The sequence below is a fragment of the Bos grunniens genome, chromosome 22 (genome assembly GCF_055505025.1).
Source record: "Bos grunniens cultivar Pamir isolate PY7600 chromosome 22, Bosgru_T2T1.0, whole genome shotgun sequence".
NCBI classification, from domain to species: domain Eukaryota; kingdom Metazoa; phylum Chordata; class Mammalia; order Artiodactyla; family Bovidae; genus Bos; species Bos grunniens.
This window is the reverse complement of record NC_141186.1, coordinates 49,726,320-49,741,645: the sequence shown is the minus strand read 5'-3', so window position 1 is coordinate 49,741,645 and position 15,326 is coordinate 49,726,320. Positions and strand designations below refer to the sequence as shown.

Here is a 15,326-nt window from a genome sequence, read left to right as displayed (position 1 = left end):
ACATATTACCACCACATTACTAAAAGCCAACAACAGTTTTTTTTTATCCAGCACATCATGTCCAACTGTCAAGAAAAATTATTAAGACATACTAAAAGAAAAAAAAAAGTTTAAACAGACAATAAGCACCAGAAACAGCTTCAGATATGGGAGGGATTAATAGACCAAGAATTTAAAACATCTATGGTTAAGAAACTAAGGGTTCGCTAATAGATGAAGTAGACAGCATGCAACAAGAGATGCACAACAGAAGCAGAGAATGGCAATTCTAAGAAAGAACCAAAAAGAAATGCCAGCAATCAAGAACACCGTGACAGAAGTGAAGAATGCCTGTGATGGGCTTTATTAGTGGATGGACACTGTTAAGGAAAGAATCTCGGAGCATCAGGATATCTCGATAGACACCACCAAAACTCAAAAGTAAAGAGAACAAAGTGAAAAACGCTGAACAGAATATCCAGTAACAACTGTGGGATAACCAGAAAAGGCATGATGGGGAAACGGTGTCTTTATTTTTCTGGGCTCCAAAATCACTGCGGATGGTGATTGCAGCCATGAAATTAAGACTCTTGCTCCTTAGAAGGAAAGTTACGACCAACCTAGATAGCATATTCAAAAGCAGAGACATTACTTTGCCAACAAAGGTCCGTCTCGTCAAGGCTATGGTTTTTCCAGTGGTCATGTATGGATGTGACAGTTGGACTGTGAATAAAGCTGAGCACCGAAGAATTGATGCTTTTGAACTGTGGTGTTGGAGAAGACTCTTGAGAGTCCCTTGGACTGCAAGGAGATCCAACCAGTCCATCCTAAACATCAGTCCTGGGTGTTCATTGGAAGGACTGATGTTGAAGCTGAAACTCCAATACTTTGGCCACCTGATGCGGAGAGCTGACTCATTTGAAAAGACTTTGATGCTGGGAAAGATTGAGGGCAGGAGGAGAAGGGGATGACAGAGGATGAGATGGCTAGATGGCATCACTGACTCAATGGACGTGAGTCTGAGTGAACTCTGGGAGTTGGTGATGGACAGGGAGGCCTGGCATATTGTGGTTCATGGGGTCGCAGAGTCGGACACGACTGAGCGACTGAACTGAACAGGTAATGAGAATTCTAGAAGAAAAAAAGGAACAGAAGAAATGCTTGAAATAATGACTGAAAATGCCCCCAAATTAATGGTGGCCAGAAACCAAACCAAAGATCCAGGAAGCTCTGAAGAGACTAAATGCCCCCAAACCCCACACCTAGTCACATCATTTTTAAATTACAGAAAATCAAAGAAAATATCCTGAAATAAGCCAGAGACAAAAAACACCTTACCTATAAAGGAACAAAAAGTTACATCCCACATCTCCTCAAAAACCATGAAAGCAAGAGTAGAGTGGAAAAGAATATTAAACATGTTTAGAGACCAAAACCACCAACCTATAACTTCGTAACCAATGAAGGTGTGCTTCATAAGTGAAGAGGAGTTACTTTTTCAGATAAACAAAAACTGAGAAATTGTTGCCAGTAAACTTGTTTTGCAATAAATGTTAAAACAAAGTTTTCCGAGAGAAGGACGATTAGGTTAAAAACTCTGGAGGAAGAGCACTGGAGAAGGAATAAGTGAAGGTAGAATAAACAATTTTTGTAATTGATCTTCATTCAAATTAACAGTAATTTGTTCAAAATAGTAATACCAACAATGTATTCAATTATGCATGCTTCTATGTAAGTGAAATGAATGACAGCAATGAAACAAGGGACAGGAGGAAAGAATTAGGACTGTGTGTTTTGTTATCCTAAGTTACTTGTACTATTCATTAAGAGCTACGGTGTTATTTGAAAGTAGACTTGGATTACCTGTAAATATAATCTTACAACCTCTAGGGTAACCACTAAAGAAAATGGAAAAAAAAAAAAAAGAAAGTATAACTAACATGCTAATAAAGAAGAGAGGGGAATCCTATGAAATACTCAGTGAAAACCACAAAAAGGAATTCCCTGGCAGTCCAGTGGTTAGGACTCTCTGCTTTCACTGCTGTGAGCTCGACCCCCTGGTTGGGAACCTAGGATTCCACATGCCATGTGAAAACAAAGAAAGGAGAGGAGCAGGGGAGGAGGGAAGGCAGGCAGGCAAGAAAGCTTAGAGTTATCAGAGACAAAGCAAGGCATTATATGGGATGTGATATTTGCACAGCAAAACGCACCATAAACAAAAAGGCAACTTACAGACCCGGAGGAAATATTTGCAAGCAATGTGACCTGTTTCCAAAATATACAAAACAGCTCATACAGCTCAGTATCAAAAAAACAACCCAAGATGAGCAGAACACTGTAATAGACATTTCTTCAAAGGCATACAGATGGCCAAAAGGCACATAAAAAGATGCTTAACATCACTAATTATTAGAGAAATGCAAACCAAAACTACAATGAGATATCACCTCACACAGCCATCATCAAGAAGTCCACAAATAATAAATGCTAAGTGAGGAGGGTGTGGAGAAAAGGAAACCGTCAACACCGCTGATAGGAGCGTAAACTGGTGCAGCCACTAGGAAAACAGCATGGAAGTTCCTTTAAAAACGAATAACTGAGTTACCATATGATCTACCTATCCCACTCCTGGGCATATATCCTGAAAAGATGAAAATTCTAATAAAAAAAAATACATGTGCCCCAGTGTTCACTCATAGCAGCACTATAGCCAAGACATAGAAGCAACCTGTATATACAGTATATATACTATAATATATAATTATATACTATATAATAAATTATATAAACGATACATATACCACTAAATATATAAACATAAAACATATACCGCTAAACATCACTGAATCACTTTACTGTCCACCTGAAACACAACTTTATGAATCAACTATACTTCAATTAAGAAAAAGAAAACAATCCAAGAACTATATTGCTTTTCACTCAAAAAAAACTTAAACCACACTTTTTGATTATTCAACTGAAGGAATAAAAGTCTAAATTAATATTTTAAGTATATAGTGAGACCACTACATATCTATTAAAAAGGCCAAAATGGAAAACACTAACCATACCTCATACAGGTGAGCACGTGGAGCAACAGGAACTCTCATTCACTGAGGGCAGAAATGTAAAATGGTACAGCCGCTTTGGTAGATAGTTTGGAAGTTTTTATAAAACTAAACGTACTTTTATCATACAATCCAGAAACAGCACTCCTTGGTGTTTACACAAAACAGCTGAAAACAGCTGTCTACATAAAACCTGCACGTGGTGCACAAGGGCTGATTTGTTGCTGCTGTTGAGATGCAGTTATACAAGCGCTCTATTCTGAAGTGCCAAAACTTTACTCAAATTATGCCAGATAGGCTGTGATACCAGACAATGGAATATTATTCAGCATTAAAATGAAATGAGGTACTAAGTCATGAGAAGATATGAAACAAACTTAAGTGCATATTATTCACTGAAAGAAGCCAAGCTGAAAAGGCTACATACTGTATGATTCAACTATAAGACACTCTGGAAAAGGCAAAGCTATGGAGACAGTAAAAACATCAGTGGTTGTCAGGGGCTGGGGGAAGGAGCGATCAATCAGTGGAGCACAGGATTTTTGGAGCAGTGAAACTACTCTGTACATAGTACAATGGGGACAGCGTCATTACACCTTCGTTCTAACCACAAAATGTCCTCACCAAGATTGCACCTTAATGTAATCTATGGACTCTGGGTGATACTGATGTGTGGAAGTAGGTTCACCAGCTATAACAAATGTACCACTGTGGTGTGGGATGCTGTTAATGGAGGAGGCTATGCACACAGCAACAGGGTATTTATGGGAAAACTCTGGACCTTCTGCTCAGTTTTGCTGTGAACCCAAAACTGCTCTAAAAACTAAACTCTATCCAAGAAAAAACAAAACTTTTGTACTAAGGATGTCATTTTCAGTAAAGTGCTTTATAAAGTAACATTTCCATGGTATCCAAGAAGGATCCTGACTCTTCATCTGTGCGTGAGGAGAGGGGCAGACGGAGCTGGGAAACTGCCCCTATCAGGGCCTCCCGCAGACGGGAGCATTGGTGCCTCTGGGTCAAGAAGCAAGGCCTGCAGAAGGCTCTGCCCTGATCCCACAGTGACCGCTAACCCCAACACATGCAAGTCTCCTCCTCGCTCTGCTCAGAAACACGCTTCTTGAGATTATGAATTACCTCTAAGCTCTAATAAAACGTATACTTAGCCAAGTTGGAACATTCTACCAGAGACAGTGGAGACTAGACAGCACACACAGAAGACTGTAAGGTAAGTCTGTTTGAGCTTGTTGACCCCAGGTGACAAGGTTTACTCAAGAGGTTCATAACCTATAAAGCCCAATAGTGGAACACACACCTAAATCTCAAACTGGCACGACAAATCACCCTTGCTTAGTCAGTACTAAGCCCTGTCAGAAAAAAAAACATGAGTCATAAGCCCATAGTATCAGACTTGCATCAAAAAAAAAAAACTCTTAAAATTACCACTTTCAAAAATTTTACTCTTAAAAATTATTTTAAATCTGAAGTACAAGCTGCTGGGGAAGGATGCCAACAGAAAGCTATTCCACGAGCCCTAAGCTCATTGAGTGTGATTTACCAAAGAACCAGGAGGGAGGGATGAGGACGAGAGCAAGGGCAGAGCAAACAGAAGGAAGTGTGTGTCCTCTTGTCCTGTGGTGGCCTCTGCCCTCACTCGGGGCACCTGTGTGGCCTTTAAAGAGGATACAGAGCACCAAGACCAAACACCACCACAGTGGAAGAAAAATCGGAAATGAATCCAAGATCTGGAAGAAAGACATTTTATCTATTTTATTATCTACAACAAGAAAGTAAAACTCCACTCATTTTCAACTTTATATCACTCAGCAATAAATATTTTTCAGATTTGTCTGAAGAATCAGGCCAGGAAAAAGAATGTAGTATGAGCCTAGTAGACAGGAAAGAGCTGCTGAAAGTCAGTAGTTTGAGAAACTCTTCTTAAATGGCATCAACTGACAGTCCGCACAGGTAAGCACCCAGCATAACATGACCATAAATTAAAATCCCTATAAAAAAGGAAAAGCTACGATTCTGTGCAACATGATACCATCTACCCACATTTTACACGTTTAATTTCTCAAAAACATCACTATTTCCTATCTGCAAGCTCCTTTTAAACTCTGAAAACAGGTTATGGCATAGAACTGAGAAAATGCAAACCAGAACTTTACAGAGGTTAAGCCATTTCCGCGATACAGCTCAGCAGACTGACGTTTCTGTTGTGTACTGACACTGAGGAAATGGGGGCCTGCCAATACTGAAGCCAGACAAGGCACTGGTTCTGATGGTGAGTTCAAGGAAATCTCTAAAACAAAATCAGAGATTGCTGACCTGCAAATTAATCTATAAAGGGAACTCACAGGACCATCAGGTATTGGTTAAAGTCTTATAATAACAAAAATCTGCTTTCTTCTGAAGAGTTTCAGTGATCAACACATGAAAGCCCTTGAGAATATGCCAAGAGGTTGCAGACACACCTATAGCAAAAATCTTTAAAAATAAATAAAGAAAAAACCCTAGAGCTAAAAGCAGAAGTGCATAGTATCTATAAGCAATTTTCAGCAGAAAGAAATCTGAAAGGCACTGACCTGGTCCTCCTCCTCGTCCTCGTCCTCTGCCAGACGCTGCCTGCCCACTTCATACAGCCTGCACACGGTGTCCATGTTCAGCGCGTCCATACTGCCTTGGTTCTGAAACAGGACACCCGGTCCACAAGGAGAAATTAGTTTTCAGAAGGCCCACAGCCACATCTCAGCTATGACAGACCCTCAGAGAAGGAAAGAAAAACATGAAGAAAAGGGCTGGGCAGCAAAGGAGAGGCCACCATCCCTGCAACAACTTCTGTTCCAAGGATGCTCAAGCAAGAGAGCAACTCCTCTGAGAAAGGTCTGACAGTGAGTCCAGGATAAGCGGAGACGGGACAGTCCACAATGCTCTGTATCAGAATTTTCCTATTACTTCTCTTAGACTGTGTATCTCCCCGTCAAACGAATAGATTATCACAGTCTATGACCATGAATGCATCAGCTTTAAAACACATCTTATATCAGACAAAATGCCTGGAGTATAAGTTGAAGATGATCTTAAATATCAGAATAAAACACTGAGATTTCTTCTAGCTCCCTTTACCTCGATGACAGCAAGATAGCAGTCTTTGGTGTCTGTACACAGGTCAAAAATGTTCCTTTTCACGTCAATTGTTGCTGGAAAACAGAATGTGACAACACTTAGGATTGGACTACTGCTGTGCTTGTAAAACCAGTCTTTCTGTTTAAGGATTCAAGGTGACTGTTCATAAATATTTCCATAACTCATCTGCTTTTCAAAAGCAGAAAAATTATAATTCTCTTAGAAAATGGAGGATCTTAAATAAGGAACACCAATACAAGGCAAAATCATCAATGCCTGACACTTCACACTTACCTATAGGTTTGTAGTCAGTCGCATTAAATGTTCGGAAGGATGATCCAAAAGGGCTTTTCATCCTCTCTTCCAATAGGTCATCTTCATCATCTGCCTGCAACATAGCTAGTTGGGAGGGGAAGTGGGACAGGGGAGCAAAACACTATTAGAATCAGAAACATCCCCCATTCACAAATGAGAAAATATCAACGGACAACCAAGACTTCAGAGCATCCTTCAGAAGCATACTATGCTTCAGAGCATAGTAAATTTCTCTCAAAGCATCTTCATTGCATATCCAAACAACATCCTCAACCTCTCATCTAGATTCCAAGAACTGTTACAGCTGAAGGTGCACAAAAATTGCAAGACAGATAATATTTTTCTGTAAGTTCATAATGATACACATGGGTTAATTAGTCATAAAATTTCTTTGTATACAAGATTTTATCATCAAAGCCAGTAGCCTTTCACAACAAATCAACATTATTCTCATCAACAAATTTTTTCACCATCTGTACTACTAAAGCTTATTACCTCCATACATCACTGTCCCCGTGTGGTTGAACACCACGCGACACTGATCGAGAGCAGGAACTGTGTGTAAAAGATGGAAGGTTCGAAGGTCCCACTAGGAGGGGAGTGGTCAAGGAAAACTATTTTTCCCAAAACTTCTTATCTAGTTTCATGAGGGAAATTCTGAAATATCTGAAATTCTGAAATATTCTTTTTCTCCTCCGTCTAGGTATTAACACTTTAAAAATCAATGAGATCAAGGTAAAACAAAAGCACACAGAATGTCTATTTCTGAAGAATGGCCTGAACATCTCCTATGATAGCCTCAGGAGTTCCCTTTCTCCCGGTAATAGCACTTCACTTGACTCTTCTGACTAGCATCCTTCCAGAGAGAGAGAAAACTCAACCTGACACCAGGGGAAGAGGGAGGCAGTAATCTGGTCACTCTTCCCAATAAAAAAAAAAAAAAGCCAGTTAAAAGTCATCAATAATTACCAATATCAGTAAGAATCCACTAGAGATTCAATAATACCTCAAACCAAAGGGAAAAATCAGGTTATTTACCTGTATGGGCACTTCAACCAGGTATTGGTAGGAAGATAAAATTATTTCTGCATTACAAGCTAGATAAGAAATGGCAACACAGGCAGGGGTGCAAAGGATACAATCTCAGTATTAATGATGACCTCCAGCCCGTTCGGATGGAAGACGCCACTGATGTTCATGTTGAACTTGTCGAACTTGTGGATGGCCTGTGCAGAGCGGACATCCCACAGGACGCCATCATTTAAGACAAGATCGTCTGTAGGATTAAAGGTGGCGCAGTTCCTCTTGTAGTTGTTGGCAAGATCTGGGTTAAACAGAGTCAACAGCTTGTTGCCAGTCTGAATATCATAAATCTTTAGAGAAGAAGGGGTGGGAAGAGAAAAATCAGACCAATCCGTCCACTGACAAATTCAAACAGACGCTGCATAAAATAGCTCCCCAACACTTTTCAAAAGCCCATCAAAATCATAAAAGCCCTAATATTGAAAATAGCTAAAAAATAGGAAGACCACACCCATCTAAGCAAAGTTTATATGCTTTGAGTCCCATTTCAGGTTTTTTGAGAAGTCTCTTTCCCACAGGTAAGAAAATGAGAAGTAAAATGGCAATAGGGGTAAGAAAACTCTCTTCTTCTCCATCCCCCTTTCAAGAAAAAGAAAACGTTTCTAAGATGGAAACTGAGAAACTCTCCATGTGGACTAACCAACATTACTCAGAGAATACTCTTATATAGGTTACTTTTTGGAGAACGGTATCAATGAAATACCCTTTTCTCCTTAAAATCTCCCAATATACTCTTTTAGTGCCCTACAACACTAAAAGTTCCAAAGTTGACAATGTGCAACCCATACAGAGACCAGCTCTTTCCCATCAGCTTACAGACATGCTGTAATATTTCCAGTCTTTAAAAAAAAAAAAAAAAAAAAAAAACCTCTTTTAACAGAGCAACAAATAAGGAGACACCACAAGGAAACGAACAAATCCAGATCATGGGACAAGACAACTAGCCTGGTCTCTTCAAAAGTCAATGTCATGAAAACTGGAGAAATGGTTCTTGGCTCTAAAACATTAGTGAGACACAACAACCAAATGCAATATGTGAATCTTGGCTGGATCCTGGTTCAAAAAACAAAAACAAAAACATTTGAAACCAAACACATCAGGAACAATCGGGAAAACTGAGTATGGGATGAAAATTAGATGGCATTTGGGAATTACTGTAAATTTTCTTATATTTAATAATGAGTGTGATTATGTAATAAAATGTCATTAATGCTAGGATATACACGCTATAAGATATGAGATAAAATGTCACAGTGTTTGCAACTTACTTTCAATGATTCAGAAAAACACACACATTTACACAGAAAATATGGCAAAATACTAAACTCATTAATCTAGGTGGCAGTTACCGGTACTACTGCTTCAACTTGTCTATGTATTTTAAAACTTTCCAATTTAGCTTGGGAGAAACCCTCCCTTCACCACTCCATACCACCACCCCACCGCAAGCTACTACCCTCACATCCCTGTTTTTTAGCAAACCTGTTTTTCTAGCTCTTTCCTCGTGCTCTCCTGTGAACCCACTGTAATCAGATTTTCACCACAGTGCACAGAACTAGCTCCTGACATGACCTCCACATAGTTACTCAAAGATCATGTCTCAATTCTTTCTTTTTTTGTCATACCACATTGCTTATGGGATCTTAGTTCCCCAACCAGGGACTGAACCCAGGCTCTGGGCAGTGAAAGCCTTGAGTCTTAACCACTGGACCAACAAGAAATTCCCTCCATTCTCATGTTATGCAACTTATCGGCAGTTTCTAACCCAGACCATCAATCCTTCCTCTAGAGTTTTCCCTTGCCTTCAATGGCATGTCTTTTTCCTGAGGCCTCCTGCTACCTAACTGGCCACCCTTTTTGTCCTCCTTCCCGAATTCCTCCTTACACTGCAACTTCTTAATACTGGCCCAAGCCAGGACTCTGTCCTCACACTTCTCTTCTCCAGCCTCCTTAATGATCTCATCCAAGATCATGGTTCATGCTATCAATACGTAGACAACGCCCACATTTGTATCTCCTATCCCAGACTTTTCTCCTGAACCCCCAATTAGTAATATTCCCTATTTGAATGTCTAAGAGAATCACAAACTCCATGTATCAAAAGCCCAGGGCCCAGCTGTGTCACTTCTCATTGCCTCCCATGCCCACCCAAGCCCAGCTCCACTGCAGCTCTCACGTTAGCTGGCACAACACCCTAACTGGAAAGCCTCCTCTTGCTTCTCTCACAGAAACTAGACTCACACTTTAGGAATTTTACCTCCAATCACATGCCTTCTTAGTCACCCTCCAGTGTCCATCTCATACACAGGAAAAGCCAAAGGTCTGAAACAACACACTGCTACAAGAGGCTACAGGGTATGCCCCCACTAATTTCGGTTGTCACCCCCTCCTTCTCCTTCCCACCTCCCAGGTATGGGCTTTTCCCTTGCCATTCTGCATCTCAGATCACTTTCCCCAAGGTATCTGCATGACGCCCATGTTTCCTTCAAGACGTTGCTTAAACATTATCCAATCACTGACACTTATTTCCTAGATGAAAAAGAAGGCCCCCACACCACCACCAAGCATTTGCTATCTCTTACCCTGCTCTCTTTCCCTTGGTAGCACTCACCACCTAACATACCATATATTTGCTTCTTTTTGTTTATTGTCTCCCCATATGGATCCACCAAGACAGGAACTTTACTTCACAGTGTTTCAAGGTATCTTTTGTGCTAATGAAACAGTTCTCAAACTGTAAGATTGTTCAGTCTTTTTACATTTTTCCCATATAGCTGAAACTACTTCATTACAATTCTAGATTTTATCTGGAAAGAATCATCACTGAGTAATTTCTGGTTGCCCACAGGACTTAAGTAATCAGATTCAGTCCAAAAAGTTTCAGTATAAACAGACAAATCACCCTGAAAAATGTGGATTCTTAAATACTTACATGGGCGATGTCTCCCTTCGTGCCTATGACCCGGTCCTGAGAATGCTTACTGAACTCAACATAATGATCTTCTGTAAAGGAATGCCTACGAACAAACAACAGAAGTACTGATGTAACTGATCTTCAGGACATAATTATTTAACTGACTAAAAAGAAAGTGATTCTCAGCCCCTTGCCTGACTATACTCACCTTAAGATTCTCAGCTCCCAAAGAGGAAAAAATTGTAAGATTAAAAAGAAAATTCTCTCCATCAATTTGTCTAAGAAGATTCAAAATAAATGAATGGGAACTACTTGGTTAAAACAATGGCTAACAGGGTACATATGCCTCTGAAATATGCCCCAGCAAAGAGCGCCACCGGAGAAGGCAATGGCACCCCACTCCAGTACTCTTGCCTGGAAAATCCCATGGATGGAAGAGCCTGGTAGGCTACAGTCCATTGGGTCGCTAAGAGTCGGACACAACCCAGCAACTTCACTTTCCCTTTTCACTTTCATGCATTGGAGAAGGAAATGGCACCCCACTCCAGTGCTCTTGCCATGAGAATCCCAGGGACGGGGGAGCCTGGTGGGCTGCCATCTATGGGGTCGCACAGAGTCGGACACGACTGAAGCGACTTAGCAGCAGCAGCAGCAGCAAAGAGCGCCACTATGATAAAATAGAAAGATGTGCCATTCTGGATCAGTGAAGGGTCTGCTGTCTGATGGGAATGTATAAACTTGGGTAAGAATACCCAGGAACCAAGAAAAAAAAAATCTTATTAAACATGTACCACAGATAAGGAAGAGAGAAGTCAGCAATAAAACTTACAGCATTCTTCTCTTGCCCCAAAATGCTGAGTCAAAGAATCAGATGAAGGGGATAAATTGTAAAACAGAGACACTGAATTATAAAAGTAGATACATACTTCATATCAAATACTGATTTCATTCCCCACAGTGCAGACAGAGGCTGGCTCCAGGTAGCTGATGTCAGCAGCAAGGATCCATCCTAAAAGAAGATGGGAAGCCCAAGGTGGCTAATCATGTGTTTACATAAATGCCATCTTTCATTAGCATTTTAAAATATAACATATATTGTTGGATTATAAAGAAAACAGAAAAACTTTTAGGAATCAAGAAATGGTCAGAAGCTGCTAAGATTTAATCAATATGCACCTCCTATGTCACAAAAAATCACTAAATTTGAGAATATTTAATCCTCCTGAACTAGTAACATGAAATACAATAGTTTCAAGGGTGTGGTGGGTGGGGGATGATGAGACTTAAATGTCAAACATGGTTTCTCCTTTCTTAATATTTGGCCTTATTTCTCCATCTCCCTCATCTGAAGTATCAGTAAACTGAAAACAGCTGTTAGACTCTGTAGCTAAGGATTCTTACAAGATTTTTCAAAGAGAAAGCCCAATAAAAGATCAACTTGCTTTATTTTTCTTCCCAGCTCATCACCAAATTAATCTATATTCCTCACGATTCCCACATTATAATTTTTTCAAACTTTTTGTTTTGTATTGGGGTATAGCCAATTACCAATGTTGTTACAGTTTCAGGTGAACAGCGAAGGGATTCAGCCATACACATACGTGTATCCCCTTTCCCCCAAACTCCCCACCCATCCAGGCTGCCACATAACATGGAGCAGAGTTTCATGTGCTATACAGTGGGTCCTTGTTGGTTATGCATTTTAAATATAGCAACCTCCTTCACTTTAAGTTGAGGAAAATTATCCTTGTCGTCTTAACAGTCTTGACTTGTAGAAACAGCAAAAGCATTGATTTCATCCACAGAACAGTACTAATAACACAGTTATATTTACAGTGGATAACCAACAAGGTCATACTGTATAGCACAGGGAACTCTGCTCCATGTATATGTGGCAGCCTGGACGGGAGGGGAGTTTAGGGGACAATGGAAGCATGTATACGTATGGCTGAGTCCCTCTGCTGTCCACCTGAAACGATCACAGCATTGCTTATCAGCTACACTCCAATATAAAGAATTAAAATAAATAGTACTACTAGACTATGACCTACCACTGGGATCATACAATACTTGTTTTCCTAAAAATTCACAGTTGTTACAGATTTCCTTCCAACACAAAAACTTCTGTGGTCATAGTTGATAGATAATCTCAAGTTTCTAAATAAAGCACATTAAAAATCTGTCCATCTATCTTTAGGTCTGGAAAACATAAGGGCCAGATACCAGACAGTACATACTGTAGGTTTTGCAGGCCACATGGTCTGTGCTGCATGCAACCACAATACTCAACTCTGCCGCTGTAGCACAGAGCAGCCAGGACATAATACATAAACATATGAGTATGGCTGTGTTTCAAACAAACTTTACACACAAACACGGGAAACCGGTCAGCCCACACACCTGCAGGTCACCAACCTATCCTAGAAGCATGACTGAGCACAACCTAGGAAGGGAGCTTTACCCTGGAGGGCTCCAGGTGTGTGATGGCTGAGTTGTGACAGTTGTAGCTGGCCTCCTCCTGTCCACTGAACACGTTGTAGAGCTTCAACTGCCCGGTGCAGGTGCCCAGCATCAGGAAGCGCTCTCGTGCGGAGAACGCACAGCAGGTGAGGCCACTCTCATCCTCGTTGGCTTCCCGGAACACTGAAATAGGACGGAACCTGAACAAACAAGAGAGAGTCAGAGAGAAAGAACATGCAGAGACTCGGAAAAACAAAAGTTTGTTAGAAGGACAGAAAGAAAAACAGCCTTTCTGTTTCAAGTGGGTTCTTCCAAATTATCAGTGACCATCAGTGGTTCATCTTCATTTTACAAGAGAGAACTGGACCTTCACTTAAAAATGTTAACAATAACAAAAATTCCCATGTCAAAAACCTGAGATCCCATGACTTGTATGCAAGATTTAAAAAAAATATTTATTTGGCTGCACTGGATCTTAGTTGCGGCATGTGACCTCTTAATTGCAGCACAGTTCCCTGACCAGGGATTGAACCCAGGCCCCCTGCATTGGGAGTGTGGAGTCTTACCTACTGGACCAGGGGAAGCCCCAGTGTAAAATTTTTAAGGAATAAGAAGAGGTAACAACTTGGACCAGCACAAGTACAAACTTGAGAGCCTCGTCAGGGACAGAGTGTTGCATGGGCTCTAGAAAACATACTAATATAACAAGAACAGAGTATCTTATATTGCCAGTAATTATACAAGGAACCCCTGGGTTCCCCTTGACAAAAGGGGGTATAGTCACATTGCTCAGGTATTCACACAAAATGATAATTCCTGGTATTTCAGGCCAACAAATGGTTTTCTGGAGTTATTACTTCATGCTGATATTGCCCACATACTCTGACGTAAACAGAAAAATCATTCCAATTCTCAGGGAGTGAGGTAACCTCTCCTTACCTGCTAAAGATAAGGTGCCTATCAAAGCACCCGCCATCTACCCCTCCATACTTTGGAAATGATGCCCTGCGGTTTAGCCTTGAGGTAAAGTTTATTGGCGCTTGTCGCCTCTGTTTTGGCTCAGGACACTGGTGAGGAGTAAAGAGAGAGAAGGGTGGGCAGGTGGCAACTGGGTTCTTGCAGCGAGCATGCTGCTCTCTAAGATATTCTGTGATGATACTGTCCAGCGTAGGCGGGGAGGGAAGGTGTCTGTCCAGCTGCTTTTTTATGGCTGGGCTCTGGCTGTAGGCGCCATGGTCCGACTTCTGCCGCAACACTCTGATTTTCCTGCCATTGCAGGGTGATGGCCTCTCTCTGATAAAACTGATCCTACCAATCACAGGGGAGTTTCCTGCATGAGATGGACCAGGCAGAGCTAGTGAACCCTGGGGCACCCGCGGCTGAGGATGAGCAGCGGGGGCAGAAGGGGCAGAGGTACCCACAGCAGCATGGCTACCCAATCGAGTTGCAATGCCATTGGCGATGCGAGGGGTGCGGGGAAGAGAAACAGGAGAAGCAGCAGCAGTGACCGGGGTGAAGGCCGAAGAATGGGAGGCAGCAGTCATGGGCAGGTCGGCCTCTTTAGTCAGCACAGTGGCTGTCTCCCCAAGGCCTTTAGAAATGAGATGGTTTCGGATCAGTAGAAGCAGCTCTTTCTCAGGAAAGGAGATCCGTGACTGGGCAACAACGTCAGCTTTCTGCAGACGTGCCAGGGACACATCGGTGCCGATAAGAAGCGGCTTTCCCGACACCCGTTCGATGAGCTCAGCGGCGTACTTGCAGAACTTGACGTGGTCACTACGCTTGTCCTGAAGCACAGGCTCTTTCATCAGCTGCTGGATCTGGCAGCTGCTGAAAAGGGGCAGTTTGCTGATGATCTGCCGCACGGTGCTACTGCGAGACAGGCCCACCAGGGCCTTGCAGGCTAGGGCCCGGATCTGGTCTGCATCTGTGATGGGCATCTTGACAGACAGTAAGGACAGAAGCACCTTGATGCCGTTGTTGGACTGCACCACGTTCCACATCTTGGCCAGAGTGTGCTCACTGCTTTTGGGTGTCTGAGGCAGCTTCCTCCGAGGCGTTCCAGAGATAAACTTGCCAATACTAGAAATTCTGTTATCCGGGCCACAAACACAATTGATGATAATCTGAAGTGCTGACTTCTGAATTTCAGCATCGTGAATAAAGAACTCACCCTCAGCCACTCCCAAAATAATGCTGATACCTATAGGGGGAAAATTTTTTAATATTATTCCTCATAACACTAATGCCAACTTCAATTGTCAAAATTTATTTCAGAGTCAAAATTTACAGTTCTATTCATTGTGTCCAAAACCACTACAATATTGTAATTAGCCTCCAATTAAAATAAATAAATAATTTATTTTTAAAGTGTAGCA

General features: G+C 41.5%; 1 protein-coding gene across 17 annotated transcripts in view; it reads right to left on the bottom strand.

The window, feature by feature from the left end:
- Positions 1-15,326, bottom strand: part of DCAF1 (DDB1 and CUL4 associated factor 1) — a 96,581-nt gene that overhangs the window by 12,236 nt on the left and 69,019 nt on the right. For all 17 annotated transcript variants that reach the window (XM_086367805.1, XM_086367806.1, XM_086367796.1 and 14 more), the window contains 9 exons: positions 13,888-15,151; positions 12,950-13,148; positions 11,415-11,497; positions 10,507-10,591; positions 7,631-7,864; positions 6,987-7,080; positions 6,471-6,575; positions 6,177-6,250; positions 5,636-5,737 (listed from right to left, as the gene is read on the bottom strand). In XM_086367805.1, coding sequence (XP_086223931.1) covers positions 5,636-5,737; positions 6,177-6,250; positions 6,471-6,575; positions 6,987-7,080; positions 7,631-7,864; positions 10,507-10,591; positions 11,415-11,497; positions 12,950-13,148; positions 13,888-15,151 — 2,240 coding nt within the window. The remainder of the gene's footprint in view (positions 1-5,635; positions 5,738-6,176; positions 6,251-6,470; positions 6,576-6,986; positions 7,081-7,630; positions 7,865-10,506; positions 10,592-11,414; positions 11,498-12,949; positions 13,149-13,887; positions 15,152-15,326) is intronic.